The 27942-nt window shown below is 42.9% G+C and overlaps 1 protein-coding gene across 3 annotated transcripts in view; it reads left to right on the plus strand.

The window, feature by feature from the left end:
- Window positions 1–650: 650 nt before the first annotated feature.
- MSANTD2 (Myb/SANT DNA binding domain containing 2) overlaps window positions 651–27942 on the plus strand; it is a 43399-nt gene continuing 16107 nt past the window's right edge. For 2 of the 3 annotated variants that reach the window (XR_003997207.1, XM_030538257.1), the window contains exons 1-4: window positions 651–1176; window positions 16509–16553; window positions 17135–17393; window positions 19194–19254. Coding sequence is in view for 2 of the 3 variants with exons in the window: in XM_030538257.1 (XP_030394117.1) it covers window positions 670–1176; window positions 16509–16553; window positions 17135–17393; window positions 19194–19254 (872 nt within the window). In the remaining variant the exon portion in view is untranslated. The remainder of the gene's footprint in view (window positions 1177–16508; window positions 16554–17134; window positions 17394–19193; window positions 19255–27942) is intronic. The other variant, XM_030538258.1, reaches the window with a different exon arrangement.

A 27942-nucleotide genomic window follows, 5' to 3' on the forward strand; every position in this document is an offset into this window, starting at 1 on the left:
GGGCCCCACCCCCACCCCAGGGTATGGAGTGAGCAGAAGTGAGGCCTCAGAGAAGGGGCGGGGCAGGGGCAGGGCCTTGGGTAAGGGCCAGACAGAGCAAGGGTGTTTGGTTTTCTGCAGATAGAAAGTTGGCCACTGTTAGGGTGCACAAATGGGTTTAGCTGCTAGGAGGAGAAAATCCTGGCCCCAGGAGCTGGCTGTATACTTTGCACCACTGCACCTGAATGGGTGGAGGTGAGAGCAGCCACGCACTGTTAAGGGGTTTGCACTCAGGAGGTCACTCCGTTTTGGGGTGTCCCCTCTGGAGGGGTGACACCGGTTCCAGGTTCCATTTTACACTGGCGCATGAGCGGGCGCAGGCAAAGAACAGGCACCTCTGCAGCCCTCAGGCCCTGCCCTGCGCCAACCCCTCCACCCAGGCTCCTTGCAGCGCCCCCTGGCCAGCCACATGGCCCACGAGCTCGCCCACTTCAAGCCCCGCCCCTGGCCAGGCCACGCCCCCACCCTGTCCTCGAGCGCCCTCCGAGCGCGCGTGCACCGTCTCCCCCTCCCCCGCCACGTGCTGCCCGCGCGCGCGCGCTCCCCCTTCCACCGCCTCCCTCCCCTCCGCCGGAAGCCCCTCCCGCCAGGCGCGCGTCATATCCGCCCGCTCGGCTCCGCAGCTCCAATATGGCGGCGCCCTGTGGCTCCTCGCAGCTCCCGGCCGCCGAGTCGCCGCTGAAGATCCCCAAGATGGAGGTCCTGTCGCCGGGCTCGCCGGGGGCGCTCAGCGACGGCAACCCCAGCCTCTCCGACCCCTCCACGCCCAGCGGCGCCTCCCCGCTGGGGCCGGGCGGCCCGGGCTCTGCCGCCGCCGCGGGGGCCGGGGCGGGGGGCGGCGGCGCGGGGGGCCGCGGCGGGGCATCGCCCTCCGTCTCCTTCTCGCCCGGCGGCGCCGCGGCGGCCGCGGCCGCGGCCGCTTGCCGGGGCATGTCGTGGACGCCGGCCGAGACCAACGCGCTGATCGCGGTGTGGGGCAACGAGCGGCTGGTGGAGGCGCGGTACCAGCAGCTGGAGGGCGCCGGCACCGTCTTCGGCAGCAAGGCCCCCGGGCCCGCCATGTACGAGCGCGTCTCCCGGGCCCTGGCCGAGCTGGGCTACGAGCGGACCCCGTCCCAGTGCCGCGAGCGCATCAAGGTACCCGCCGCGCGGGACGGGGCGGGAGGGGGCTGGGCCGCGAGGCCTCTCCCCGCCGGCCGGGGCAGGGGGCTGCGCTGCGCTGCGGGGGGCACAGAGACCCTCGGCCCCTGTCGGGGCTCGCCGGCAGCGCGGCGCGGGCCGCGACCCGGCCTGACCCCGTGGACAGCTCCCGGGGACAGCGCCGGCGGCTCTGTCATGGGGCTCACAGGAGGGTCGCTCAGACGGGGCCGGGCCGCGAACTGCTTCGTCCGTTGGATCCAATTGGGTGGCTCGGCAAATCCGGCCTGCGCTGGGGTCAGTGATGTTACAGTGAGGGGGGGCCCCTGATGCTGGGCTGCGAATCGGCCATTGCGCCGGTACCGGATTTGTATCTGTTTTATGGTCATTTGAGCACCCGATTTATTTCTCTATTTTCTTTGGCGGGGAGGCAGCGTTCCCTCCCCAAGGCTTTTCTGGCCTTGTCTGGGACTCTGGGGTGGACAGGGGAATGGGCATGTGCATGTAGTGGTGAGCAAGACTCCAGAGGCTGGGTGTCTTCCTTCAGAGCATCCTGAACTTCAGATAACCATCCTATTCTCATTGGGTGGGAAGTCTCATGCAGACTAGTTTTCTTGCAAGACTTTTAGTCAGGTGATAAATATGGTGAAAATAGCTGTTTCTCTACTTCTAGTGCCAGCTGAAACCAAGCAGTGTGGAGGGGCGCAAACTTCAGTCAGATTTTTAGTCTGCATTAAGAGCGAATATTCAGTGTGGTTCTTATTAGCTGAATGAGCTGGCTCCTCGTTTGTTCCAGGTTAGAATGTGCTTTCTGGAGCAGTAAGAAAGAACATCTTTCACTTTGTCTTGCTAGAGTGTGTACTGAATAGTAAAAACCTGTTCAGGGGAGCTGCTTTAACTATAGCAGATGTGCTCATCAGAATTAGACAAATAGGTTTTCTTTGCTTATATAGAATGTGATGCTGAGAAGGTAGTGAGGCTTTTCACCAAATCCAGATTCACCTTTTGGGTAAATTTAGCCTCCCTTATCAGAGGCTTTAACCTTTTTAAGGTTCCACATTATTTTTGTGTTTTTGTTTTTAAAAGACAGAAAAGGCACAATAATCGTTTGAAATGTTAATTTTCTAGCCTGTTAAGATGCATTGTAATGCTCTGTCAGCAGAGGACAAGCACTAATGGTCTAGGATTTTGGCCATGATAAGAAATCAGGGTTTCCAGTGATTGATGCATGCGAATGTCTAAGGTGCTTTGTTTTTATTAAAATAATGCACTTTTGTAAAGTTCCTTCAAAATGATCTGTTTACATTTCCCAAGTCTTAACATTTTTCTTTTCTAGTCCATGATACTGACAAATCATTGAAAATGCTGGTCAATGAACAGTAACGTCCTGGCATTACCTCTTGCTCACATGTCTTATTGCTATGCAGTCAGTGAAGTCTTCTGGGTTCCCAATATAGAATTTCCAAGTAACCTACAATCTAGTACTCTTTAAGTACCCCAGGCATTTTGACCTTGCAGCATTCCAAAGTAAGATGGTGTTTTTGTTTTTTGAGAGTCAGGTAGAAGACACCTCAGCTGTAATTCTTCTATGCTGAATACTTTGGCACTGTCTCTAAGCAATGGGATTCCTATTTTACCCTCAATCCTGGACTCTGAAGACAGACTTGTCTCCTGAAAAGTTGCTTTTTGCAAGGCACACCAGAAGCCATTAGAACACCCCTCTGTAGGGATATTGAGCTTTGAACCTGTGAGGTGTGGTCCTGGATATAATTTCTTAAACAACTGCAGTGTTTTTATAGTCTGCTTTAATTGTAGATTAAGCAGGAATGTTTGAGTTTACCATACTACTGTGGGTTTTGGGTGTTTTTTGGTGCATCTCAGCTGTAAGATTCACTCACTTTAAGTTTCCATACATTAACAGGAATTTAATCTTCATCTTCGGAGAGGAAAGTACTATGTGTGCTGTCCTACTCTAGATATAGACTTGGTTACTTTTCTGACCTACCAAACGGTTGTGTCTCTCTCTCCTGCTTCTTGACGTACCATCTATTGCAGGCCACAGGTCTGCACTGTTGCTCAACTTAATCATTCCCATTTACTTGAAATGCACAAACTATTTATTCTTGAAGCATGTGCTGGTTTTGTGCTTCTACTTGGTCATTTGATACACTGTAAAACTTCTTTGAGTCCCATGTTCTTGGGCATCTTCCAGGGATTTGCTGTGTAAATCAACCGGACTTCCATGAAACATGTGCATTTCTAGTTTTACTACAGGGTCTAATGTGTGGTGAAAAATTACTTAAAACTACTCCTCACTAGGGCTGCGTTGTTTGTCCAGTTTTCTTTCATGACGGTCTTCCGCTGTCTCTATACTTAACACTACAGCAGAGCCACTGTAGCTTTTTAAGTGGAGACACTTTCTGTAGCGATGGGAGAGGTTCTCCCATTGCTGTAGGTAATCCACCTACTTGAGAGGCAGTACCTAGGCCCACGTCCAGACTAACCCGCGGCATCGGCGGATTAAAATCGATTGCTCAGGGATCGATATATCGCGTCTAGTCTGGACGCGATGTATCGATCCCTGAGTGCGCTTACATCGATTCCGGAACTCCATCAACCCGAACGGAGTTCCGGAATCGACATGGAGAGCCACGGACATCGATGCCGCGCCGTCCAGACTGGTGAGTACCTCGATTTTTAGAAATTCGACTTCAGCTACGTTATTCACGTAGCTGAAGTTGCGTATTTAAAATCGATTTTAATACCCTAGTCTGGACGTGGCCTAGGTCAAAGCAAGAATTCTTCCATCGACCTAGCACTGTCTAGACTGACGTTTGATTGGCTTAAATACATCTGTGAGGTGTGGATTTTTTTTCAGGTCTCTACAAGACCTAGCTATGTCAATGTAGACCAGGCCTTGATTGCTATGGGATGGTGGAGGGAACCTTATGCAGTGACTGCAGAAGACTGTTGGATTAATTCAGCTGTTCTTGTTACAAACTCTGGAGTAAATTTCATGTTTCCCAAGAGCATTACATAGTAGGTTCTATGGTGAAAGGCTTTCACATTTAGCGGCATTTAGAGCACTTGGGTTTGGGTGAGCCTGTTGGTTTGAACAGGTCACAAGATGATTGCCCTCAAAAAAGTGTCTGTATACCAGAGTGAACATTTTAATGACTCTGTTACAATCCATTCACGTAGACTGCTCTAAACTTTTTCCTAGGAAGTTTCTCCCCCCCACCCCTTCCCATTAGACTGAAAGTTTTAAACAGAACTTTGCCAGCCTGAACTGATCAAGGTTGGCAAAGTCAATGAATGAGCTACATTATTTCATGCTTGTGTATCACAATGATAAGAAGTTGAGGAAAAACTGAAGGTTTTCCATTCTCAAGCTTGAACTTGTCATGTAGCGATATCTCCAGGAGCATCACTTAGCAGTTTTGTCAGATACTAGTCTATAGACCCTTCTGGAACAATCTGATACACTTACTATGAACTGTGTAGGCTATTCTAAGCATTAGAAAGTATCACTTAGGCCTTGTCTACACTGCCACTTTACAGCACTGAAACTTTTTCGGTCAGGAGTGTGAAAAAAAACGCCCTGAGCGATGCAAGTTTCAACGCTGTAAAGTGGCAGTGTAGACAGTGCACCAGCACTGGGAGCTACTCTCCTCACGGGGGAGAGAAGGTTTACTGCGCTGGGAAACCTCTCTCTCCTGGCGCTGGTTCCCTGCCTACACAGCCATGTTAAAGAGCTGTTGTGGCAGCGCTTTAACGTTGGTAGTGAAGACATACCCTTAGTATCTGTTAAAACAGTTTGATTTACTTTTTGTGTGTGAATGTTTCCGATTGATATATTATCTATGAATGAGTAAATTCTATGAGAGGCTAAACCTCAGGCTTCCTGCCAAAATGGACAGGTGAAGAACAGCAGTTAAATGTTAGTGCTGTCCAATACTGTGACTCAGCTGCTGCTACTTACTTGTGAAGATGACTTTTTTTGGTGCATTCTTTTTACATCTTGAACACGTTCCATAATGGAGCTTAGTGTGTTACAGTATACCCCACAAGAGTGAGATCATGCCATTACCTAATCTTTTGCATACCCTGGAACCCTGCTGTTATGATGTGCTTCAGTACAGTCATCTGGGAGGATGAGAGTATCGTATGGAAAACATACTCGGAGGACCATTCAGGATAGTACTGGAGTGCTCAAAACCAGACCTTTCTCACTAATTATCCAGCATCAGCCAAGGCTGACATTTTTTTATCAATGGAGCCAAGAGTTGGTCTTGATGTAGAAATTACGGAGTGAAATTCTCTGGACTGTTTATGGACGCCAGGCTAGATGATCACAGAGGATTCTAGTTTTCCATGATTTAAAAAAAACAACCCCACAATTCTCTGAAAAACACAACCTGCATTTTTCCACTATTAAAATGAAACTCTGAACTTTTGTTTTCCTAGCCATGCTATATATTGGCATTAGTTGAACACAATGTTCTATTGATATGGTAGAACCCCATTTATTTGATCTGATTGGGACCAGGCCCAGATCAGACAATCAAAACTTTGGATAACCCGGAGAGTTTATGCCCCAGGTGATGGGGCTCGGGCTGTCAGCCCCAGTTCAGTTAATACGGAGAGGCTCAGATAAACAGGGCTTTACAGGATTTTTTTCCCACAAAATGTAAATATTAAAGAATGTGTGCTTTTACAGAGAATCTTCGGGTTTTTTCCCCCAATGGCAGTCAGATTTCTAGGATCCCTGATTATCACAATCATGCCTTCTGGCTTTAAAATACCAACTCCCATGGAATGTCAGTGAGATGTGGACGCCTGGCTCCTTTGGAAATGTCAGCCTAAATCGCTTTGTTTAAATAAGTTATAGCTGAACCTCCACATTGGTGTGTGTGGTTTTTTTTATATAATTATTTTGACTGGTATCTCTTGACATGCATTAAACGAAGAAACTAAAATTAATGAAATTGCCACTCTAATATATAAACAAAGTATTTGGGATGCTACTTTTCTTAGGTCATTACTTATGTTTAGTGTTTTTAAACAATAACTACTTTGGTTTTCCTCAAACACTTAAATTCCATAGACTCTAGACTCACCTCCCCCCACCAACTCATTTAGCCCACTCTTCTGAAGAATAGTGTGTTCCACTTTTCAGTTGTATCAGATACATGCATCGTGTTTGAATTAGGGTAAAATGCAAAGCATGATCCCAGTTCAGATTCGTCTGTCTTTTAACATCTGCATATGCTTTTCTCCACATGTGCACAGCTGGCCTGCAATCTAGAAATGAGCCTGCTTTTAAATTTAGCCGCTCTAAAGATTCTGGTTCAAATTTAAGGATTCATATGCAACAGTTCTAATAATTATTGCTATTTTCAAACGGAGACATGTTGAATATGACCCTGTTGATCTAGAAAGTTCTCTGGACCAACCGGCTTGGTAACCACAAAACACAGGAAATTTAGATCTTATTTTCTACATCAATGATATCTCAAAAGATTTTCGTTGTGCATGTATTTTCCCTATTCTACAAATTTTAAATGATATCCTTAATTTTATCATTTCTTGGTCATTGATACTGTCTACTGATTATTCAGTGGGTCTTCAAATTGCCTGTGGTCTCATAGTTCTTGTTAACAGAAGAATTATTTGCTAAAATACATGGGGTTGTTGCCCTGTATTTTTGTTACTCTTCACTTGTATGTGAGCAAAAATTGTTCAGTAGAGAAATCAGTCAACGTGGTTTACATGGCATTGGCCTAGCTACCCCTGTGCAGTAATGTGAAGAGAGAGTCTCTTCTGTTTGAGTTTTGATTCAGAATTTCCACAAAAAAACTGTATTCTGGAGAAGGTATCGCAAAACATCCCACATCCTGCATGAAGTGCAAATTCATTTTTTAAAACTATGCATCTTCCCTTCACCTAAAACTCTCTCTGCTTTAGAGAGTGAACAAGAGTTTAATTCTTAACCTGAATCGCAAAGCATAGAGATTAACTACATAAAAACTGAGCTTTTATATAGTGCTTTGCATTGTCAGACTGATGTATGTACAATAATATGAAGATCAAAAGCTGATGTTAGTGAAAGTGGTGTTCCTCAGGATTAGTTAGAATTGAGTTACAATACTTAGGGTATGAGGTCTCATCCCAGTCATAACATTTAAATGCATCACTGAAAACAATACGTGTAGGATGCACTGTGACAGTGGGCACAGTGTGTAAAGTCTTTGGCCAATCAATCTCCTCTAGCCAAAACACCAGAAATGTTCAAAGGTTCTGCCTTTAGACTTTTTTCTAGAAGGGAAAAGAGTACAGTTAAATAGTATACCTATATCATTTAACAAAATACATCTTAAAATCCTTTTAAAGAATTTCTCCTCCAATGACATTTACTCTTCTTCAGCAAAAGTAAAATAGTTTTACCTTGTGCATTTGACAACACTGTGTTTGAGTTTGACTCGTAGGCAGAATTTTCATGTTAACTTATTTGTTTATCTGTATGTACTATAGCCACAACTATCACCATCTTTCAGATTAATATGCCTTTCCAGGTGGACAGTACCCTTCAGAGTTGCAACTTAACATTGTACTAATGCTAGTAATTTGAACTTGACTCAGTTTTTTAATAAACAGTTGGACTAGTTATCTTCCTTTTTTGTATTCGGTGTTGCCATGTTGTTCCCAGGGTATTAGAGACACAAGGTGGGTGAGGTAATATCTTTTATTGGACCAACTTCTGGTGGTGAAAGAGACAAGCTTTTGAGCTACACAGGTCAGAAGAAAGCTCAGATTTCTCTTTCACCAACAGAAGTTGGTCCAATAAGATGTTGCTTCACACTCTTTGGCTTCAGCTAGAGTGTGAATCTATTTTAAAATATTGACTCTCTATCCACTCTTGTGACTGAGCCCTACGTGGCCAACCCAGTGTTGATCGATCTCTCTCTCTATATCTATATCATACTGATCTGAAGGGGAAGACCTTATAACCTAATCATCGCTTGTCCAAAATCTTGAGTTGTATTACAGAGTAACTACCTCCACTGATCTGTCCACATGATGCCCGTGATCATAGCAGCTGAATACTTGTGTATAGCAATCGTACATTGCACTCCAAACTGTTCGGTGGATTTCTGCTGGACTTCAGATATTCTCAGCAGACATTTTATTTTTTAATTGTAAGAGCATCTTTTAAACAGCTTTCATATGATTTGATGCATTTACCGGTAATCTCCAGAGATATCTCTGGAGATATTTAAGAGTAGGTTAGATAAATGTCTATTAGGGATGGTCTAGACAGTATTTGGTCCTGCCATGAGGGCAGGGGACTGGACTCGATGACCTCTCGAGGTCCCTTCCAGTCCTAGAGTCTGAGTCTATGTGGTATAAATCACAGAACAAAAAAACACCCAGAAGATTCTAATTGGAAAGTCTTCTGTTAGATGATGGAGAGACACAAGTAAGAGGGAAACAACAATCTGTATTTGAATATTAACTTTAAGTGGCAAACGTTAACTCTAGAACACATCTCTTGGGCATCCCATTTTTAATTAAAGATTTTAAATCATGATCCAGCACATCTAATATTTCAAAAATTGGAAAATTGTTTTCTGGTTTTTCTAGCTTCGACTTCCAGTCACTGGCTTTTACCCCTTTTGTCTGATAGATTAGAGCCCTCTGACATGTCCTCCCTGGGCTGATGATATATAGACCACGTTACCTCTTAACCTTTTCTTCAGTACACTGAATAGATTTAAATGCCTTAAGTCTCTGTGTGAGGCATGTTTTCCAGGGCTTGTAGCTCTCCTCAAAATAATCACCAATTTCTAAAGTTCCTTGGTGGGAGGTCCTCCCACCGTCTCTGCATACATGAGAATAGCTTCCTGATGGCACCTGTAAGGTGGGGAAAAATTACAGTAGACAAATGCAGCAATGATAAGGATGAGTTTTGGAACTTCCTTATGGACATAGTGCAACAATATGTTGTAGGAGCAGCGCTTGAAGATTGCAGTGGGCTATTGCTGATAATTGTTGTGTGTCCATGTGTTGTCTTCTAGAGGATCAAACTATGAGTAGATCCTGTTTGCAGATGTTAATATTAAGAGTTCTGAAAAAAGTATAAACTTCCCCTAGGTGACTGAGCCATGTCTGTTTCCCAAATATACAATGGAAGTATCTTTCTCCTATAAGCTGACTACAAGAGTATTGAAATATACAATGTAATCTGCACTAGTCACTTCCAAATGGATTGTGTTATCTATCCCAGCTGGCACAAGTCCACATTAATAATCTCATAAGTGTCAGTTTACTGGCACTTAGTTCATTGTTTTTTAATCGTGTCCTTAACTGATTAAGGCAGACTATTATTTGGGCCTCCTGTCCTTGACAATGATGTTCCAAATTACTTTTAGGTTGGCAGGTAAGAATCTGAATGGCCAAGATGCAGTAGTTGCTGCTAGAAGATTGAATGTTTCCATACTCTCTTGTACGTTTTATTAAGTGCTTTAGAATTTACTGGATGCACCTGAAATTAATGAAACCCACAAATTTAGAGCAAAGTTAGCTGTGATATACTGGAATTGTAGGTTTTTGTTTATACAGCTAAATGTACATCTACATTAGTTTCTTGAGCAAGGATGGCTAACACTATGGTCTTGTCAGTTACCTTCTCCTGTTGAACTTTTTGGTTTTGGGCAAGATTGAGAAGGTGGCATTGGGGTAATTAATTGAATTCCACACATTTCCATGATCTTGGACAATCTGGTTTCAGATGTGTATGTTCTCAATGGAGGCTAATATCTCTCTCATGATGCCTAAGGTCAAAGTGTCAGTGGTCATCCTAGTAGGCCAGCAGCTCTTGATGGTGTTGACTAAAATCTAGGTTCTTCTAAGGGTGGATGAGAGAGCCTTATCCTGGAGTAAGGCCTTCTTTCAGAGGTTAATTCTGATCTATTGTACTTCCAAGAGCCATGAAATTCATGGTTCCATCACATCTACTCTCTTTCACTTATTGTGAAGCTACAAGTGAGAGACAACAGGATGTAGTCTCACTGTTCTCCAGTGCTTCATGGACAGTGATCTGGATGATGAACCAGCTGTGATTCAACCCAGGTCAGAAACTACTGATGTCTTGTTAGAAAGAAGCACTTAGGCAAATGGATGGAAGCAACATCTGCAGAGGATTTCAGCTTTTTGGCAAAGTGACTTGTGCTCTCATGGTTCTATTCGATCCACCACTTATCAATTCTTAGGTGATGCCGGCCATTACTGCCATGTATTCTGCTGCTAGCCAAGAGGCTGGACCTATCAGTGCTTTTTTCCACTTCTGTACTAGGAGCTGCCCCTGAAATCTGCCTGGATGACCAGACAGAAGGAATTTGATAGCAGGGTATAAAGGAGGCCTTAATAAACCCTAGGATGAGGAATACAACTGAAAAATAATCCTTGATGGCCTTTGAACAGTAGAGAGCGTGTTTTCCTTGAAGGCAAGCAAATCTACTCTGCAATGCCTTTATTCATTAAAGATCACCATTAGTGCTTTTAAGGACTGTTATTAAATAGTCTGCAAAACAGTGTCTTGGTCAGCAGGTGAGAGCACAATAGCAAAGACCTGGTGAAGAGAGTAATTGTCTACTCCATCTCGCCCCAAATGCATGAGCTAATGCACTATAGCTTTGTTTTTGCTCAAGGAGCTATATCTTGATCTCTCGACACAAGGAAGGAATGCTTTTAATGGTAGCTGTGTTCAAGTAATTCACTGATATGGAGTTTAGTTTTTCCCTTCCTTTTACAGTCGCATGCTCAGATCTAGATCTGTCTAGTGCTTGTTGCCATGATATTGGTGCCTCGATGGGTTCTCTATACCAAGTTTGAAGCATTTGTACTCAGTACCAGTAAGACTTTCTGTTGTCCGTCTTTAACGGTAGCAGGAATCCTTCCCATTACTCCACTTCAGGCTTTGCCACCAGAGCCCTAGCGCCTAGGAACCCTAATGGTGGTTGCGTTGCCATGAGGGGTGGCACTGGCAGTCTACGCCAGACTTCCTTGATGCCTTGACTAAGTTGGGACATATTCTGCTTGCTCTACTGGGCTGGATAACAAGCAAGGGGCTCCTCCCTGAACGTGCATTTGCCCCATCTTTGTGCCCCCCACCCCCAAAAGCCTTCTGTACTTGTGGAGATTTTCTGAACTGCCTTGTCCTTATGGAGCCCTGGGTCCTCAACTCTTGTGGAAATGGACTAGACAGAGCTATAGATCTCCATCCTCAAAGGAGATGAGGTCTAGCTGCTGTTCTGCTCCTTCCAGCTTGGTTTCCATGGAGCTGTCATCTCAGACAAGACAGGTTAATAAGTAGACACTTCAAAACTTCTTATCATTCTAATTTTCTTCAGGCATTACTGTGGACTTCTCATTGCTCCTTAGCTGACAATATCCGGACTAATAATATCAAGTCCCTCAGAGGGTAGGAATGATTTTACTTCTCAGCATCTCTGGCTGCTGCTGCTGCCACTAATGAAAAAATCAATCCAGTTGTATCTCCTGGGGTCTAAAGCATGTGCCTCAGCCACTGCAGAGGAGAATCACTAACAAACTATTGCTTGAGTTAAATTACCTGAGGATGGAAGCAAAGTTCAGCAAGTCTGAGGGCTAGCTGGTGGCCAAATAAGTCCAAAGAGCAAATCAAGAAGTGGTGGATCTGAGGTGGTCCAAAATAAGTCAGAAAACTGAGACAGCTCTATCTTCTTGCGTAAGGATTATCAGTCTTAACTCACCCTACAAATGACAATTTCTGATGGGTTTGAGCTATGTTCCCATGGACAAGATAAGGTTCGTATCTCAGAACAGAGGCAAATGAAGCTCATGAGGTTGTTTTTCCCCTTATCTCTACTGTCTCTTTAAAGACAACATTCCGCTCAGCTATTGCAGTAGATAGCTGACATCCCGTACACTGTTACATTGGATAGGGTGGTCCTGTTTCCTCACCCCAAATTCCTGTCTCAAGTGATCTCTGGTGCTGGACATCAACCTGCTGGCTTTGTTCTCCAAGCCTTAGTGGCATCGAGGGAAGTATTTTTCACATCAGGGTCCATATTGTGGACAGAAGATTCTTAGCTATTTAAATGAGACCAAAACAATTCAAACATCTCTGGTTGCTCTGGCTTATAGGGATAAGAGAGAGACAGTCCTGCTCAACCCACAGGGTCATTTATTTGGACAGTCCATGTATGCTTGACTATTCTGACTTGGCACATGTTCAGCCACCTCTGAGAGTTGGCTCACCTTCAAATAGGTGTAAGGCAGCCTCTGTTACTTGCTTTTTCAAAATCTCTCTCGCTAAACTATGCAAGGCTGCTCTTTGGAACTCTGGTCCTTTACTCAGCATTATAACTTGGACTTGATCTTCTTATCTCATGGCCACTTCAGGACACTCTTAACTAATCCCTGCTTACCTGCAGAAGGCTGACTACTGCTTATTTATTTGCTGAGAGAGAGAAGTCATATGGCTCGCTCTCAAAGGGTCGGCAAGGATTCCTGAATCCGTAGATGGAACTGATGCTGGTTTTGGCCTCTGTTTCTTTTGTGCCTTATGACTCCAGAGCAATGGGGAGGAGGCAAGTGGCCCCAACAGACCCTGCTTGCTTGAAGCTGCTGAGCTGAGCACGCAAGAATGTAGATCTAGGTGAACAATTTGAAGAATAAGTGTTACAGCTTCTTGTTCTGCCAGGATGGTTTTCAACTGGATTTTGGTATTTGCTCCGTATAGGCTCTGGTGACAATTCTGAGTAAGCATGTTGGACTCTGACACTAATTCCAGTCTCTTGAATCATCCTCTCATTAAAAAAGTGCTTCAGGGCACCAGTTACTGAAAGCACTTCTAGTGAAGAGATGTTAAACTCCCCTCTGTGTTGCTTTCCTTGTACTTGCTACCCTGGCAAGAGGACGTCTGAGATGGGAACTTTAGTAAAATAAAGATTGGCTACTTCTGAGATAAAGTTTGTAATGGGGAGCGTATATATAATATTATTATTATTATTATTAATAGGATATCTCTTATTATATCTCCTAGAGCTGGAAGGACCTTGGAAGGTCATCTAGTCCAGCTCCCTGCCTTCACTAGCAGGACCAAGTACTTATTTTTTTGTCCCCAATTCATAAATGGCCCGCTCAAGGATTGAACTCACAACACTGGGTTTAGCAGGCCAATGCTCAAACCACTGAGCTATCCCTCCCCCCTTTCTGAGTTTTACTGGTCTTAGAAAATAATTTCATTCTTTCGGCCAAACTGTCTCTTTTTTAAAAATAAATAAAAATAAAAACCTGCTTGCACAAAGAGAGCTATTGGGAGCCACCTGAGTGGAACACAAATTCAGATCACCCATATTTTTTATTCAGTATGTAGATTTTTAAGCTCTGGTAAGCTGCAAGGTGGTCATGCAGAATCATGTGGGGCAACAGTGAAACAGACCAGAATATGCCAGTTCAGTGTTGTTAAAGCCATGTGCTGTAGAGGCACAGAGATATCCATGGTGGAGAAAATGGAAAATGTCTGTGGGGAGGAGAAAATAGTGGCAGTCCCCACTCTCCGGGGAAGGAAAATAGAGGTCCCACCAACAGTTTTTAACTATAGGTTGGCAGGAGGAGCTCTTCTCTTTCAGAAGCTAGTGGGGGTTGTAGAAAGCTTTGAATATATCAGACGTCTACTGACCAGATGTGGATATGAAAGAAGGAATCATCCAAGCAAGGTCCTGGGTCCTTTTGGCAGTAATCTCAGCATGTGCCTTCCTTTCTACCTAAGTATCTGGAGATGTGTTCTGACCAGGGCACTGCCTCCTTCATCTTTTGCATTGGTCTCTGCTGAGTAGGTGCTTGGTGAACTTTTGCCATGGTCTTCGCAAAATAATGTTGTTGAGGGCTGAATGAAATAAATGGCTGCTAATAAGATTGCCTCTGCTGAAGTCTTAAATGGATAATTTGGTAACATCCGTGCAAGGGAGAACTCTTTTGAAACTTAAACTTGAGTTTTAAGCATTTCCGCCAATGTTAGCAGATGTTGAGGGCTCCCAAAGGACCTAATCAGAGGATATTGACGCTTCTCAGTTAACTTTGCTGGAGACAATACTGTGTTTTATTTAGCTTGGCTATTTAATAAAGCAGTTAGAATCTCTTGGACCTTAAAATTGAGACAGCTGTAACATTCTTGCTCAGCTGGATAAGGAAATATTGCAAGATGTGTAAGAATATAAAATTGTCATGAAAACTCTTAAAATTTGAATACACGGATTTCTAAAAATGTCTATGAATGATATGCAGTGGTGTAGCTGTGTCAGTTGTAGGATCTTAGAGAGACAAGGTGGGTGAGGTAACATCTTTTATTGGACCAACTTCTGTTTGGTGAAAAAGACAGGCTTTTGATCTTACACAGAGCTCTTCTTCAGGTCACAAATGATATAGCAGTTTACATGTGAAACTATCAGAAATAATGTGAAAAATCTAGCATCAGTCTAGAGTGAGACAAAGGGCTTGGCTACACTCGAAACTCCAAAGGGCTGCCACGGGAGTGCTTTTGAAGTGCGAGTGTGGTCACGGCGCCAGCTCTGGGAGAGAGCTCTTCCCAGTGCTGCAGGTACTCCACCTCCCCATGGGAATTAGCTTGCGGCGCTGGGAGCCGTGCTCCCGCCGCTGGGGCACTGTTTACACTTGCGCTTTGCAGCGCTGCAACTTGCTGCACTCAGGAGTATGTTTGTTTGTTTTTTCACACCCCTGAGCGAGAAAGTTGCAGCGCTGTAAAGCGCCAGTGTAGCCAAGGCCAAAATATCCATCTGAAAGTGTAGTTCTGCTCTGCAAAGTGTCTTTAAAACTGATACATCCTACTCGCATGTTTTCTCTCTGTATCTGGGTATTACCTGCTTGGTCTAATCACTGACCTGTTTAGTGTTTACTTCTTTAGCCTTGCAGTGTGCCGCCCTCTTCCCTCCTCCTCCCTCCCCACCCCCCGGGGGATGCAGTTCTCTCATGGATCATCAACAGATTAAGCACCAAATGCAGGGTCTAGTTCTACCAACAATTACTCATCCAGCCCCACTGAACGCACAGTTGTTGAACAGGTGGAAAGTGATGATCAACACTTGAAAACTTTACCCAACATCTACTAAATGGAGGGCTCTGCCTGCTAACCAGTGGTAGATACGAAAGACACAGGTGGAACGGGAACAGTAGCCCGGCGATCAATATCCCGTTGAGAGACCCAATGCCCCTGCCACCGTTGCTCCTATTTCAACTAAATATTGTCCTACCTCCTTGCTTGGAGGAGGTGGGGCGGGGTTGTAGCTGTGATACTTTAAAGTACCTCTTTCTGGTTATGGACGAAAAGGAGGCTTCTGTTCCTCCCTAGTTTCCTGGCTGTTGCATCTTGGGTGGGAGGAGATCTCTGCTACTCTGCACTGACTCAATTTTCATTTTTTGACTCTTCACCATTGAATAACTTTGTGCCTGCTGTTGGTGCTGTTCATAGCTTTCCCAAGCAGCAGCATGAAACTAGCATGAGTTTTTGATGGCTGCACTTCTGCCCTCCCAGATTTCTGAATATCAGCCCTGGGACTGATCAGAGTTGTCTGTTTCTATGAGCCACACTGGAGCTGGCTTGAGAATCGGGAAGAGACATCGGTTTACATTCTTGGCTTGGAAGATTGGTTTTTGCAACCAAAAGTGCTGAAACTTGGTGGCTCTGTAGAAGGTGACATATAAAGCCTGTTCTCGGCCCAGCTCAGAAGTGCATTTTTCAAGCCCTAATTGTTGCTTTCATGAGAGAGAACACAACTTGATTTTTCTTATTCAAGGTTCAGTTTGAAGTGATGGCAGTTACAAGAAAAATGTTTTGTAAATTGAGTACATCTGATAGGAAGTCCTTGAAATGCAGCAGATATGGAATCCTACAAAGCAATTTAGTCACTTTTCAAAGTAGGATCACGCTTTGAATTAAACGTTAAGGGACACGAATAAAGACGTTCTAAACAGCTTCTCCTTGACTTGGAAAATTGGAAGCAGATGCAGAAGAGTTAGATTTCATACTGTATCTTATAATAATGCATAATGCTTGCTACCAACTCAGCCACTAGAATAAGAAATCAAATAGGTACCAAAAAAATCCTGGTTTAAGCTTAGCAATCTCTCTTTATTGGAGGCTTCAAAATCTGAACTGGACTCTGTTATATTGGATTACTAGATGTGGCCATCTTAGTATTGTTTCTTAATTTGATGTTTGAGTCTGGGAATTTGGAGCATTATTGATTTGACCTCTTTTAAATTTTCAGCAGCTTCCCAAGAGACAGAGTGAGTTAGTAAGGAATGCAAAATATGTAAGTAATACGTTTTACTAGCTAAATAGTTTAGGCAAACATTTTTTACCTTGTATCTTCTTACTAGACTAAGGAAGGTTGGTCTGTCTTTGCTTTTGGTGATTCCTCTTTCTATCTCCCCCTCCCCCACCTTCTCCAAACTGTGGGCACAACAACAGCTGTACTCTCTCCCTCCTGTAGAAGGTGTGCGTTCTACGGGCTGACTGGTATATTGGATGGGATTTGTGTTTGTTTTCCTATAATATGTAGCAGACTTGTGTATTGTCCCCTGCCCTCAAAATCCCCCAACTTTGAAGCTGGTGAACCTGTAGATGCTATACAACTTTTTTTTCTTTGTAATCGATATATTCAAGCTAAAGCATCGTGTGTCAGGAACATCAAAGTTATGATGCTTCCTGTCTTACAAAGGTTAATTTGGCAGTTTGGTGATTGGATTATAGTACTTGCACAATCTTTGTCACATGTGTTCAACATAAGTAAAAATAAACAGATTGTCTAGCATTCTTATTCTATCCGCACGTGCATGCGTGCTATTCTGGAAAGCTAGCACCAAATGAGTAACAAAAGGTTTTGTGTCTTAGACCCTTCGCAGGTGTTACAGTCGAGTGAAAGAACATGGTGTTGGGAAAAGGAAAAGCAGTTACACCTTTGAACAATTGGAACAGGTGTTTGGTCAGGGAGGATGGGACTCGCAGCCCTGCCAGCCTGTACTCATTAATAGCAGCGGCTTGTACCAGGAGCTGGAATCGGATGGCAGCACTATGGAGGAATATTCACAGGAGGATTGGGGGAACCACAGTCAGGATCTTCACTGCTACCAAGGAGGAGACCCAGAGTTGGGTAAGAAATTGATTATTGATCCGCCTGTATGTTTTTGATTTTGCCTGTGCTTGTAGCCTCTCTAGTGCTAATCCTACTCCATAATCCTACTCCATCCTATGCCATAATGCTGCTATACCCACTTCTGTGTATTTCTTATACTTGCAGGTTTAAGACTTGTCATAAATCAGAACTAATTCCTAGAATTTGTACAATTGTATAAATCTAAAGTGCCTAATTTGCAGGGCTCCCTAAAGCTGTCAAACACCTTCTCTGTGTAACTAAATTGTGGACCGAACCAATTTACTGCTAGTTTTTATTGTTAGTGAATTCTAACAAGTAGAATATTTGAAATAAGTAGACTTTAACTTGTTTGCATTGTCTTATTTTAAAACAGGTACAGTAGCTCTTTTGTTCCTGACAAGATGCTAGAGTGGCCCTTTGTTTAAAGTTTGAGATTTGAGTTTTGCTTAAAAGGGATTTGAATGGGGGGTGAGAGGGAAGGAAATATGAATTGCTGAACTTGATGTTAATTGATCTGTACTGCTGATGCTCATGGTCACACAACAAAAAAAAATCTTGCAGGTAGATCTCCATATAAACTCATTATTCGTTAGACATAAAAGGCTAGCAAGCCACACGCCACAACTACTTTTATGTTGTGCAAGTAAAACTGCCAAATTTTTGCTTTTTCTAAAAAAAAAAAAAATCTCCCTAGTCTTCCAAATGCTGTTGCCCAACCCTGACAGATATTACAGAAAGATCCACTTTCCTGAAGATATGCTTACATTTGACTTCTGAGTAAGTATTTTGTATAGAACAGAGGTACATTCTTGCATACAATAAATAGGAAGGAAAAAGGTTTATATATTTACTGAATCTATGGAGCTTATCAAAGTTAATTTAAAAAATGATTCCCAATGGGATTGTAAGAGCAGGGCAGCATTTACAAGGGAAGGTGGATAAAGGCAATGTTCTCGCTTTTTCTATCGTATTTGTAGGTTACATTGGAGCGGGGGAGGCACACAAATATACCTCCCTCTGCAGCTATATTCTGGGGACTGGTAAAGTCTGACTTTTGCTAAGAGATGGATTAAATTGTATTTTCAAATGATAAGAGCAATACCTCCTCAAACTACCTCAAGTATGAGAACTAGGAAAGTTCTTAATTTAAAGAGGATCAGAATGTATGCGGGAGTTGGGGAGAATACGTCATAAAAGGGGGCTACTTGAGATACAAGAGACAGGACCGAATTTCTTAAACCATGTGTTTAAAAATGTACATAAGTGAGTACTGTGATTCCATGTAGGGGTTCTGGTGACTCAGGCTTTGCTCTGATGGTTTGTCACCACTATCCTTCAGAAGAATTACAGCAACATTCACGTGCAGGTGGAGCTGACAATATTCTTTGTGCTCAATGAATGGTTATGAGAGAGGTACTTGGCACGCACACAGTCTAAATGGAATACAGATACATTTGTTCTGGTGCTTGCTCTTCAGATGTGCTATTGAAAAGCAGAACGGCCTTTTTTCAGAATGTCGTTTACAATGAAATCAACATGTGACTTAATGGCAGGAATTACTTTTGTCCTTGAAAGATCTTGCACATGGGAAGCCAGATTTTGACCTTGTAGCTAAAAATTCAGTGATGGTGATGTAGCTTGCATAGTAGCTGGTTTTAAGAGCTGAAGCAGTGTCCTCAGAGTGTGACATCGGAATTTGACTGGAAAACACTAAGTGAACAACTTATTATCTTTCAAAGTAAAAAGCTTTGGGAGAGTTTTAAATATATAACTGTCTATTGGAACTTTGCTTTTCAGATGAAATGCCTGCCACAAAGAGAACATTAAAGATAAAGCAGGAATCTTCAGAAGAAGCACAGTAAGTAACTTATGAATGTTTCACTACTGAATGCATTTCCCTAGGGTGCTGCGCGGGAGGAGGATGTTAAAAACTTCTGACTATAATTATAAATACATTGTGCAAGACTATTGAAGAATCTGCTTTTTGCATCATTCCAGTTACCTCAAAACATGTGGAAAGCTTCACAACTCAAGTCTCTTTTGGCTCTGTTATACAGAAAATGAAGCAGAACTCTCTTTACGTGAATGCAAACATTAAACTGTGTAAAATACACATCATAACCTTTGGGGATGTGGATGGGCAGGTCTTGGGGTGCTCTGGCAAAAATTCTGACTCTTGGATCTATTTGTAATCTGGTTTCCATCTACCTAAAGTTTTGTCTCTTTGGGCATGCAGGAAAAGAGCATTTTAAATAATAGATGTTCATTAAAGTGTAAGGGTATTCCCGTTAAGGAGTATAACTATAGAAGCTTAAAATTAGTACACAGACCTCTCTCTCATACCAGCAGAACGCTGGAGAATACAGAAAATACCTTAAAGAAAGGGAAAAATCAAGAAAAGGAGTAGGGGGGTATTGCTAGTCGAGCAATGTACATTTCTGTTGGCCTTGAGCCTTACTTGCCTTATTACTGGAGCACAGGCATGAGTTTTTGAGTAAAACATTTAGCATGATGAAGGATGGGTGAGTTTACTCTGTGCCTAGTTCATTTTTTTTTGCAACTTTGCAAAGCTAGATTGTAATCTTTCTTCATTGGTTTAACCTGGCAAATGGTGACAAGTTTAGTGTGTCTTTGCTCTTGTGGGAAGCACATGAATCTCACTTTCTCCACCACCACCTATTTTTTTTTGAGGGGAAGAGGGGGGCAGGAGGAAGGAAACATGCTGTGTGTGGATATTCTTTGCTGGAGAATGGGCCAGTGTGGAATCATAGTTTAATCTTATTTTGGGGCAGTATTTTTATGTAATGGCCCAGTGGCTAAGTGATAACTGCCTTACATATTTCTCTAGACACTTAACTGTAGAGGTCAATACCCCTCCTATTAAAGTAAGCACAACGATTTCCATTCTAATACCCTATTTTCAGTCTCTGATTTTTCAGGCTTTCAGACTGGGATTTTCCAGGCTTGGTCTGTGCCTCAAAGTGAACTTCAAATCTGATCAAAATCATTTTAGCAGATTGAGCATGAACTAGGAATTTTCATTTCCCCCTCCATGTAAACATTTGTGGCCTTTTTTTTTTTTTTTTTTTTTTTTTTTTTTTTTTTTTTTGAGCCACTCTACAGCTGGAGGTCAAAATGTATATTTAAATAGTCCCGAGAAGTGCCTTAGGAAATGACTTTCCAAGTCTGAGCAAAGTAAAATGAAAGTTAAACTTCTGAGTGTTTACTGTATACTTGGCACTGTTCATACAAGGCTGGGAAGATTCATTTGTTCACAGATGCATGGCTAAATTATGCAGTGGTTTTAAATCCTTCATATCTAAGATACCTTTTTATAAAAAGCAGAGGAGCTTTCTCTGAAGGTGCATAGGAAGTAGACCTGCACTGGAGCTCCACAACTCAGAGGGGTGTAAAGCATCTTCAACAGCCAGATTCTTCCTGAGATGTGAGGGAGGGTTTTTTCCCCTCGGGCCAAGGAGCCTTTTAATTATGCTTTAATTCTTTATTTAAAACAGGTTTAATTAAATGCAGAGTTAACAGGATTTGCACCCTCCGCTGGAATTTTAATAGCATTGCATTAAGGAATCCAAATCTGAATGAACATCCTTCACTCTGTCCTTTGTACATATGAATATGATGTAGGCTGTAATTGCATTGCCAGAGATGAACCTAAATGGGGGGTGTGTAGAGTTGCAGAAAAACAGGATCTGAACTAGAGGCTGTAGCATAATGCTCAGATCCACAATGGACAATGTATGTTCTGCCCTATTTAGCCTTAACTTCCACATTCCTTGTCACCTGAGGGCTAATTAGTGCTATATTAAAATTGGAAAAGGTGCAGAGAAGGACAGCAAAAACTATAATGGAATAGAATAGCTTCCATATGAGGAGATTAAAAAGACTGAGACCGTTCAGCTTGAAAGAGGAGACTAAGGGGACTATGATAAAGGTCTATAGAACCATAAATGGTGTGGAGAAAGCGACTGAGAGACTGTTTATCCCTTCACATAACACAAGAACCAGAGTATCCAATGAAATTAATGGGCAGCAGATTTAAAACAAACGTAAAGTAGTACTTCACACAATGTAAAACCAACATGTGGAATTTGTTGCCTTGTTGTGAAGGCCAAATTACACTGGTGTTCAAAAGAGAAATGGATAAGTTGGAGATTAGGTCCGTCAATGGCTATTAGCCAAGAGGGTCTGGAGTGCAGCCCTATGCTCTGGGTGCCCCTAGCCGCTGACTGCCGGAAGCTGGGAGTGGACAACAAGGGATGGATCCACTTGATTGCCTGTTCTGTTCATTTCCTCTGAACCACCTGGCATTGGTCATCGTCAGAAGAAAGGCTATTGGGCTAGATGGACCCAATATGGCCATTCTTATGTTCTAATTTTACAGCATTAGCAGTTCTGCATTATTTTACATGAAATATGTTTGAGCTGTGTGATAGCTTGACTACTTGTAAAGCTACTAGCTAACAGTTAAATTGCATGTCTGCAGTTTCCACTGTAACTGTTGCATGGCTTTGTCGTGATCACACACAGTAACTTTCTTTGGTTTTGCTATGTACCAAACAGTGTCTCTGATTTCTTTTTGGAAATACGACAATAAGATAAGCATTCCAGTTGGAATGGTTAGAGCAGAGGCTGGACAAATTTGCCCTAAAATGTAGAAAAGACGGACACTTATCTAAAACGTGTATAATATAAAATTGTACAGTATGTTAAACTCTGCTCTGCAGTGTTAGCAACGCTGCGCTAATGCATGAGAATTTGTGAAACTGACTAAGAACAGGAGTACTTGTGGCACCTTAGACTAACAAATTTATCTCTCACACACACATCATGAAACAATGGGTGTTACCATACGCACTCTAACTAGAGTGATCAGTTAAGGTGAGCTGTTAACAGCAGGGGGGGGGAGAGAGACTTTTTGTAGTGGTAATCAAAATGGTCCATTTGCAGCAGTTGAAAAGGTGTGAGGAACAGTAGGGGGAAAATAAACATGGGGATATAGTTTTACTTTCTGTAATGACCCATCCACTCCCAGTCTTTATTCAAGCCTAATTTAATGGTGTCCATTTTGCAAATTAATTCCAATTCAGCAGTCTCTCATTGGAGTCTGTTTTTGAAGTTTTTTTTGTGGCAATATTGCAACTTTTAGGTCTGTAATCAAGTGACCGGGGAGATTGAAGTGTTCTCCGACCGGTTTTTTAATATTATAATTCTTGATGTCTGATTTTAATTACCACTACAAAATTTTTTTCCTCTCCTGCTGGTAATAGCTCACCTTAACTGATCACTCTCATTAGTGTGTGTATGGTAACACCCATTGTTTCACGTTGTGTGTATGTATATTCCTACTGTATTTTCCACTGCATGCATCCGATGAAGTGGGCTGTAGCCCACGAAAGCTTATGCTCAAATAAATGTGTTAGTCTCTAAGCTAAGGTGCGACAAGTACTCCTGGTTTTTTTGCGGATACAGACTAACATGGCTTCTACTCTGAAACCGACTGGAAACACAAATGAGATTAATTAGTTTTATTTGCATGGTCCAAAGTGAGATTGCACAAAACAAACTACATAAATGGAAAACTAGATAATTTTATTTTTAATCATGTATTAGGAATAGCCAATGTTCTTAAACTATATGACAGAACACTGGGGCCCTGAGTCCACAAAGCACTTGGGCACATGCTTAATTTAAGCAGGAGTAATTCCATTGAAATCATTGGACTTAATCACATGTTTAAAGATAGGCACATACTTAAGTACTTTTCTGAATCAGGGCATAGGTCAAACCTTTTTTTAAAAAATGGGTGAAATAGGGTCCTTGGGCCACCTACTTACCTACTAAGTAGGTGGCCCATGTTTAGGAGCCTAATTCTTGGCCCTAGCCTCTCTTCCATTCCATAGGTCAGCTTAAAGTACCCAGGGAAGGAAGGGAGGAAAGCCAATGTGGTATTCTCCTTCCCCCCCGTCCCGGCTCAGGCTACGTCTAGACTACCTGCTGTATCGGCGGGTTAAAATCGATTGCTCGGGGATCGATATATTGTGTCTCATCTAGGTGCGATATATCGATCCCTGAGTGCGCTTATATCGATTCCGGAATTCCTCCAACCCCAACGGAGTTGCGGAATCGACAGGGGGAGCCGCGGACATCGATCCCGCGCGGTGAGGACGGGTTTGTAATCCGATCTTAGATATTCGACTTCAGCTACGTTATTCACGTAGCTGAAGTTGCGTATCTAAGATCGATTTTCCCCCCGTAGTGTAGACCAGCCCTCAGAGAAGACCTGTGTCTACTCTGCTCCTCTGGGATAGCCCTGATTTTAGGGAAGTGAGACTGGGGGATGTTCCCCTGCAGACCCCGGAGGTTGAGCTTGAATTTCAGGTAGATGTTAATTCTATGACTGCTTTTATCAGAGACAGGTGGGACAGATCCAGCAGTAGCATACTTCCATGGCCAAAGGGAGCTGTAAGAGTAGCGTGGAGGAGCTGATTCTTTGCTCTGCAGATCTAGAGGGCTGTGCCATATCTATGCACTTCTCCTTTTAGGGAAGCTTGGGGGGAAATTCCACAGAGTGTACCTTGTGTGGTGTCCTAAGGCCTTTATACCCCTTCTACAGTTCTACAGTGAAAGGACACACCATAACACGTGTGGTGGGGTTTTTCCCTGACATTGGCCCTTTGAAGTGGAGCAAATCAATGCAGCTAACGAGGGGTAACTTTCTAGGAGACTTGTCGCTGAACCATAGGACGCATACATTGGAATTAGTATGGCACTTTCTGGGCACTGGTGGTTCTGACTAAGCCTTTGTGGCTGTACACGTACATACATGAAAACACCATTCCCATCAACCGCCTGTAGAAGCAAGGAAAATGGTATATTGCTTCCACCCTGTTCTGTGAATTAACAGAATAGCTCCACTTTGGGCACTGTGTTCCAGTAGAGGGACCTGGTGCGTAGGTTTAATATATATTCTCTTCACTAAGCCAGTTGTGTAAATACATGATTCGTCACACTGACTTGGCTGCCTCTCTTGACTTAAGAACATAAGAATGGCCATACTGGGTCAGACCAAAGGTCCATCTAGCCCAGTATCCTGTCTTCCAACAGTGCCAGGTGCCCCAGAAGGAATGAATAGAACAGGATCAAATGATCCATCCCCTGTCACCCATACCCAGCTTCTGGCAAACATTGATGGACCTATACTCCATGAACTTATCTAGTTCTTTTTTGAACTGTTATAGTCAGCCTTGACAACATCCTCTGGCAAGGAGTTCCACAGGTTGACTGTGTGTTGTGTGGAAAAAATACTTCCTTTTATTTGTTTTTAAACCTGCTGCCTATTAATTTCATTTGGTGACACCTAGTTCTTGTGTTACGAGAACGAGTAAATAACACTTACTTACTTTCTCCACACCAGTCATGATTTTATAGACCTCTATCCTATCCCCCCCTTAGGTGTCTCTTTTCCAAGCTGAAAAGTCCCAGTCTTATTAATCTCCGCAGCTGTTCCATACCCCTAATCATTTTTGTTGCCCTTTTTCTAAACCTTTTCCAATTCCAATATATCTTTCTTTGAGATGTGGTGACCACATCTGCATGCGGTATTCAAGATGTGGGCATACCATGGATTTATATAGAGACAATATTATTGTCTATCCTTCTCTTAATGATTCCCAACATTGTTTGCTTTTTTGACTCCCGCTGCATATTCAGTGGATGTTTTCAGAGAACTATCCACAAGGACTCCAAGCTCTTTCTTAAGTGGTAACAGCTAATTTAGACCTTCTTTTGATATGTTAAGATTTCAAACAGTAAATGTCTCCAAGCTCTTTTATAGAGGTGGGAAGTAAGGAACAGAAGTGAAGTGGCTTGTCCTAGGTTACACAGCAAGTTAAGAATGTCTGTGGTAGAATTCAGGAGTCCTCCCATAGTCCCTTGCTCTGTCCATAAGGCATTCTGTCTCTTAGCTTTGACAGTTGGACCTATAATATCTTTACCCCAAGCTGTACTGCATTTATGGCGTAGCTTGCTTGTGCTTCTCTTACTAGACCAGCATAGTGCCTAGGACTGGCTTCCTCAATTTTTTTTTGCAGTACCTGCAACAGGATCACAGGGTAGGAAATACACATGTGATCGAGCAGTGTTAGCTTTCTGCTCTGTTTGGAACCCTGTATGTGAAGTCTGACATGCAGTGGGACCCTATTTTTAGTTAATACAGGCCCAACTATCATAAGAATTGGAACTTGTTGACTCCATGACCTACAGTCTCAGAATAAAATGAAGTGGGGAAATATTTAAGAACTTGTTCTGCTATTTTTATTCACTTGTGAGACAAAAATAAAGAGCTTTGAAAGATGTTGGCTCCTTCACTGAAACAGCTGAGCTAGCCTCTGCTGCTTGCAGTCTGATTTGTACAGAAATGGTTTGTTTTAAAACTCCCACCAAGCGTTGAATCGCCACTCATTTGAATCATGTAAGATTTCAGCAAGAGACAGAGCTGTTCCACCATCAGTGTCCTAGCAGCAGCCATGCAGTTGGGAATTCCAGCTCTACTGCTAACTTGCTGCATGGCCTTGGGAAAGTTACTGAACTCCTATCTGTCACCGACTGGCCTACCTCACCGGCTGTTCGAAGGGTTAATTCCCGGTTATAAAGCGGTTGGGGAAGCAGTTGCAGTGTAGCGCACTTTTCTCTGGTTGGACTGCACATATGATCGCTATTACAGTATCTGAAATTCACAAGTAGTTGGTACATCACAGCTTTTTAAACTGAATGATTCTTATTTATAACTTCCCTATTGGTTTTAAGACTTCAAGTCAGACTGAGATGCTGGATATAATCGTAGAAACCCTAGGTTAGAAGGAACCGCTGCTGAGCCATCTAAGCCTCAGGGAAATGTCAAACTTTAGATGTCAAAATAGTTTCCGTCATCCTTGTAGCTTTCGGAGTGCTTGGGTTGGTGATTGTGTCCTTGGCAATCCTTGCTGCTTCTCTAAAGCTCCTTTTTACCTGTCACTCCCCTAAGTGAAGTCATGCCTGTGCCTGCTAGCACTGGCCTGTTACAAGAGATGGTTTTTTCACCAGGAGCCTCAGTCTCCATTTGAATTCATCTGAAATTAGTTTATTAATCACCTTGTATAATACTATTTTACAGGAGACTTTATTCTAAGCTGTCTCTTCCACTTTTCAATTGAAAATTACAAGTTCTGGTTTATCGGGTTTTGAACAGAAGTGTTTCTCTAAGAGAACATTGAGGCTGTCAGCTGCCTTTTAACAAATAAATGTATAAATGCTGCTGCCAGCATAACTCTGTACTCAGACAGCAATGTACTTAATAAGACAGCCAATTATAATGTCACCTTGTCTGTCTTGTCCCTAGAAGATGATGAACTTACAGTCCCAAATGTCTAAAGTGAAAGTTTGAGATGGCATATTCCAAGCTGTAAGTGACACAGTGCTGCTCAGCATCTCTGAGGCTTGGAATCTGAAGAACCAACAGCAAAGCCATATATAGAAGGCTGTCTTTCCATCTTTATCCATTGAAAAAGTACAGGCTTGTATGCTATAGTCTTTCATGTGTAAATATAAATGTGTATCTTGTATAAATACGTATGCACCTTTACAGTATTCCCATCTTTATCCTCCTGTTTCGTGCTGCTAACCATGAGCAGTTCCAGGTACTCCACCAGACTGTTTAAATAAGAAACCACCATTAGCAGTGCTTCTAGCATGAGAATGGAGCACTAGCACAATAGGTGTTCTTAGCAAACGGCTGGCTGAGTCCGAACTCTGTTCCTGTGGTTTTTCAGCAGGTTCTTTCCTTGGCTTTCTAGTAATTCAGCTGCACTTAATAAAATGTTGATTAAAAAACAGTCCAGAAATTATAGTGCGTTTATAGTGTAATTGCTCTTGATGTGTGGTTGAGATGCACTGGATGTTAATGACCTAAAGCCACTGCTGTGCTGGCTGTTAAGTGCTCTGTGAAATGAGTGATCTCAGACTACTCTTAACAGAGCTGTTGCATCATTAAATCCTCCACCAAAATTGCATCAACCCCCCCCCCCCCTTGTTCACAGACTTGCCAAAGCTTGAATGGAGCTGGGAATACACTACCCTCTCACCTGGAATTGGCCCTGGTAGGTCAGGGGAGGGTAATGTGGGAAAGTGCCACTCCCGTTCCCTGGAGTGTGAATTAATGCTTGACCTCTATGGCTATCAGCCAGGCACCATTCACTATTCTAAAAGTGCAAGGGGCAGGATCACCTCTTGCACCCATTCCCAGCTTATGTCCCCTGTGGACGGAGTCCTGGCTGACCTGCGCAGCTTTAAGGCTTACATTTGCAAATGCTTACTATGAAATCAGTGAACAGTTGGTATATAATTGTCAAAAGGCTAATGGTTTTCCTGTGCATAACCAGAGCATTGCAACTACTTGAGGTCTTCTTCAGTAGAGGCATGTGCTTTGTAAGACATTCAATGAGTGCCTATCCTAGGCTCCAGTTTAGGTTAAAAGTCCGTGTCCTGCTCTTAC

The sequence above is a fragment of the Gopherus evgoodei genome, chromosome 19, assembly GCF_007399415.2.
Source record: "Gopherus evgoodei ecotype Sinaloan lineage chromosome 19, rGopEvg1_v1.p, whole genome shotgun sequence".
Taxonomy (NCBI): domain Eukaryota; kingdom Metazoa; phylum Chordata; order Testudines; family Testudinidae; genus Gopherus; species Gopherus evgoodei.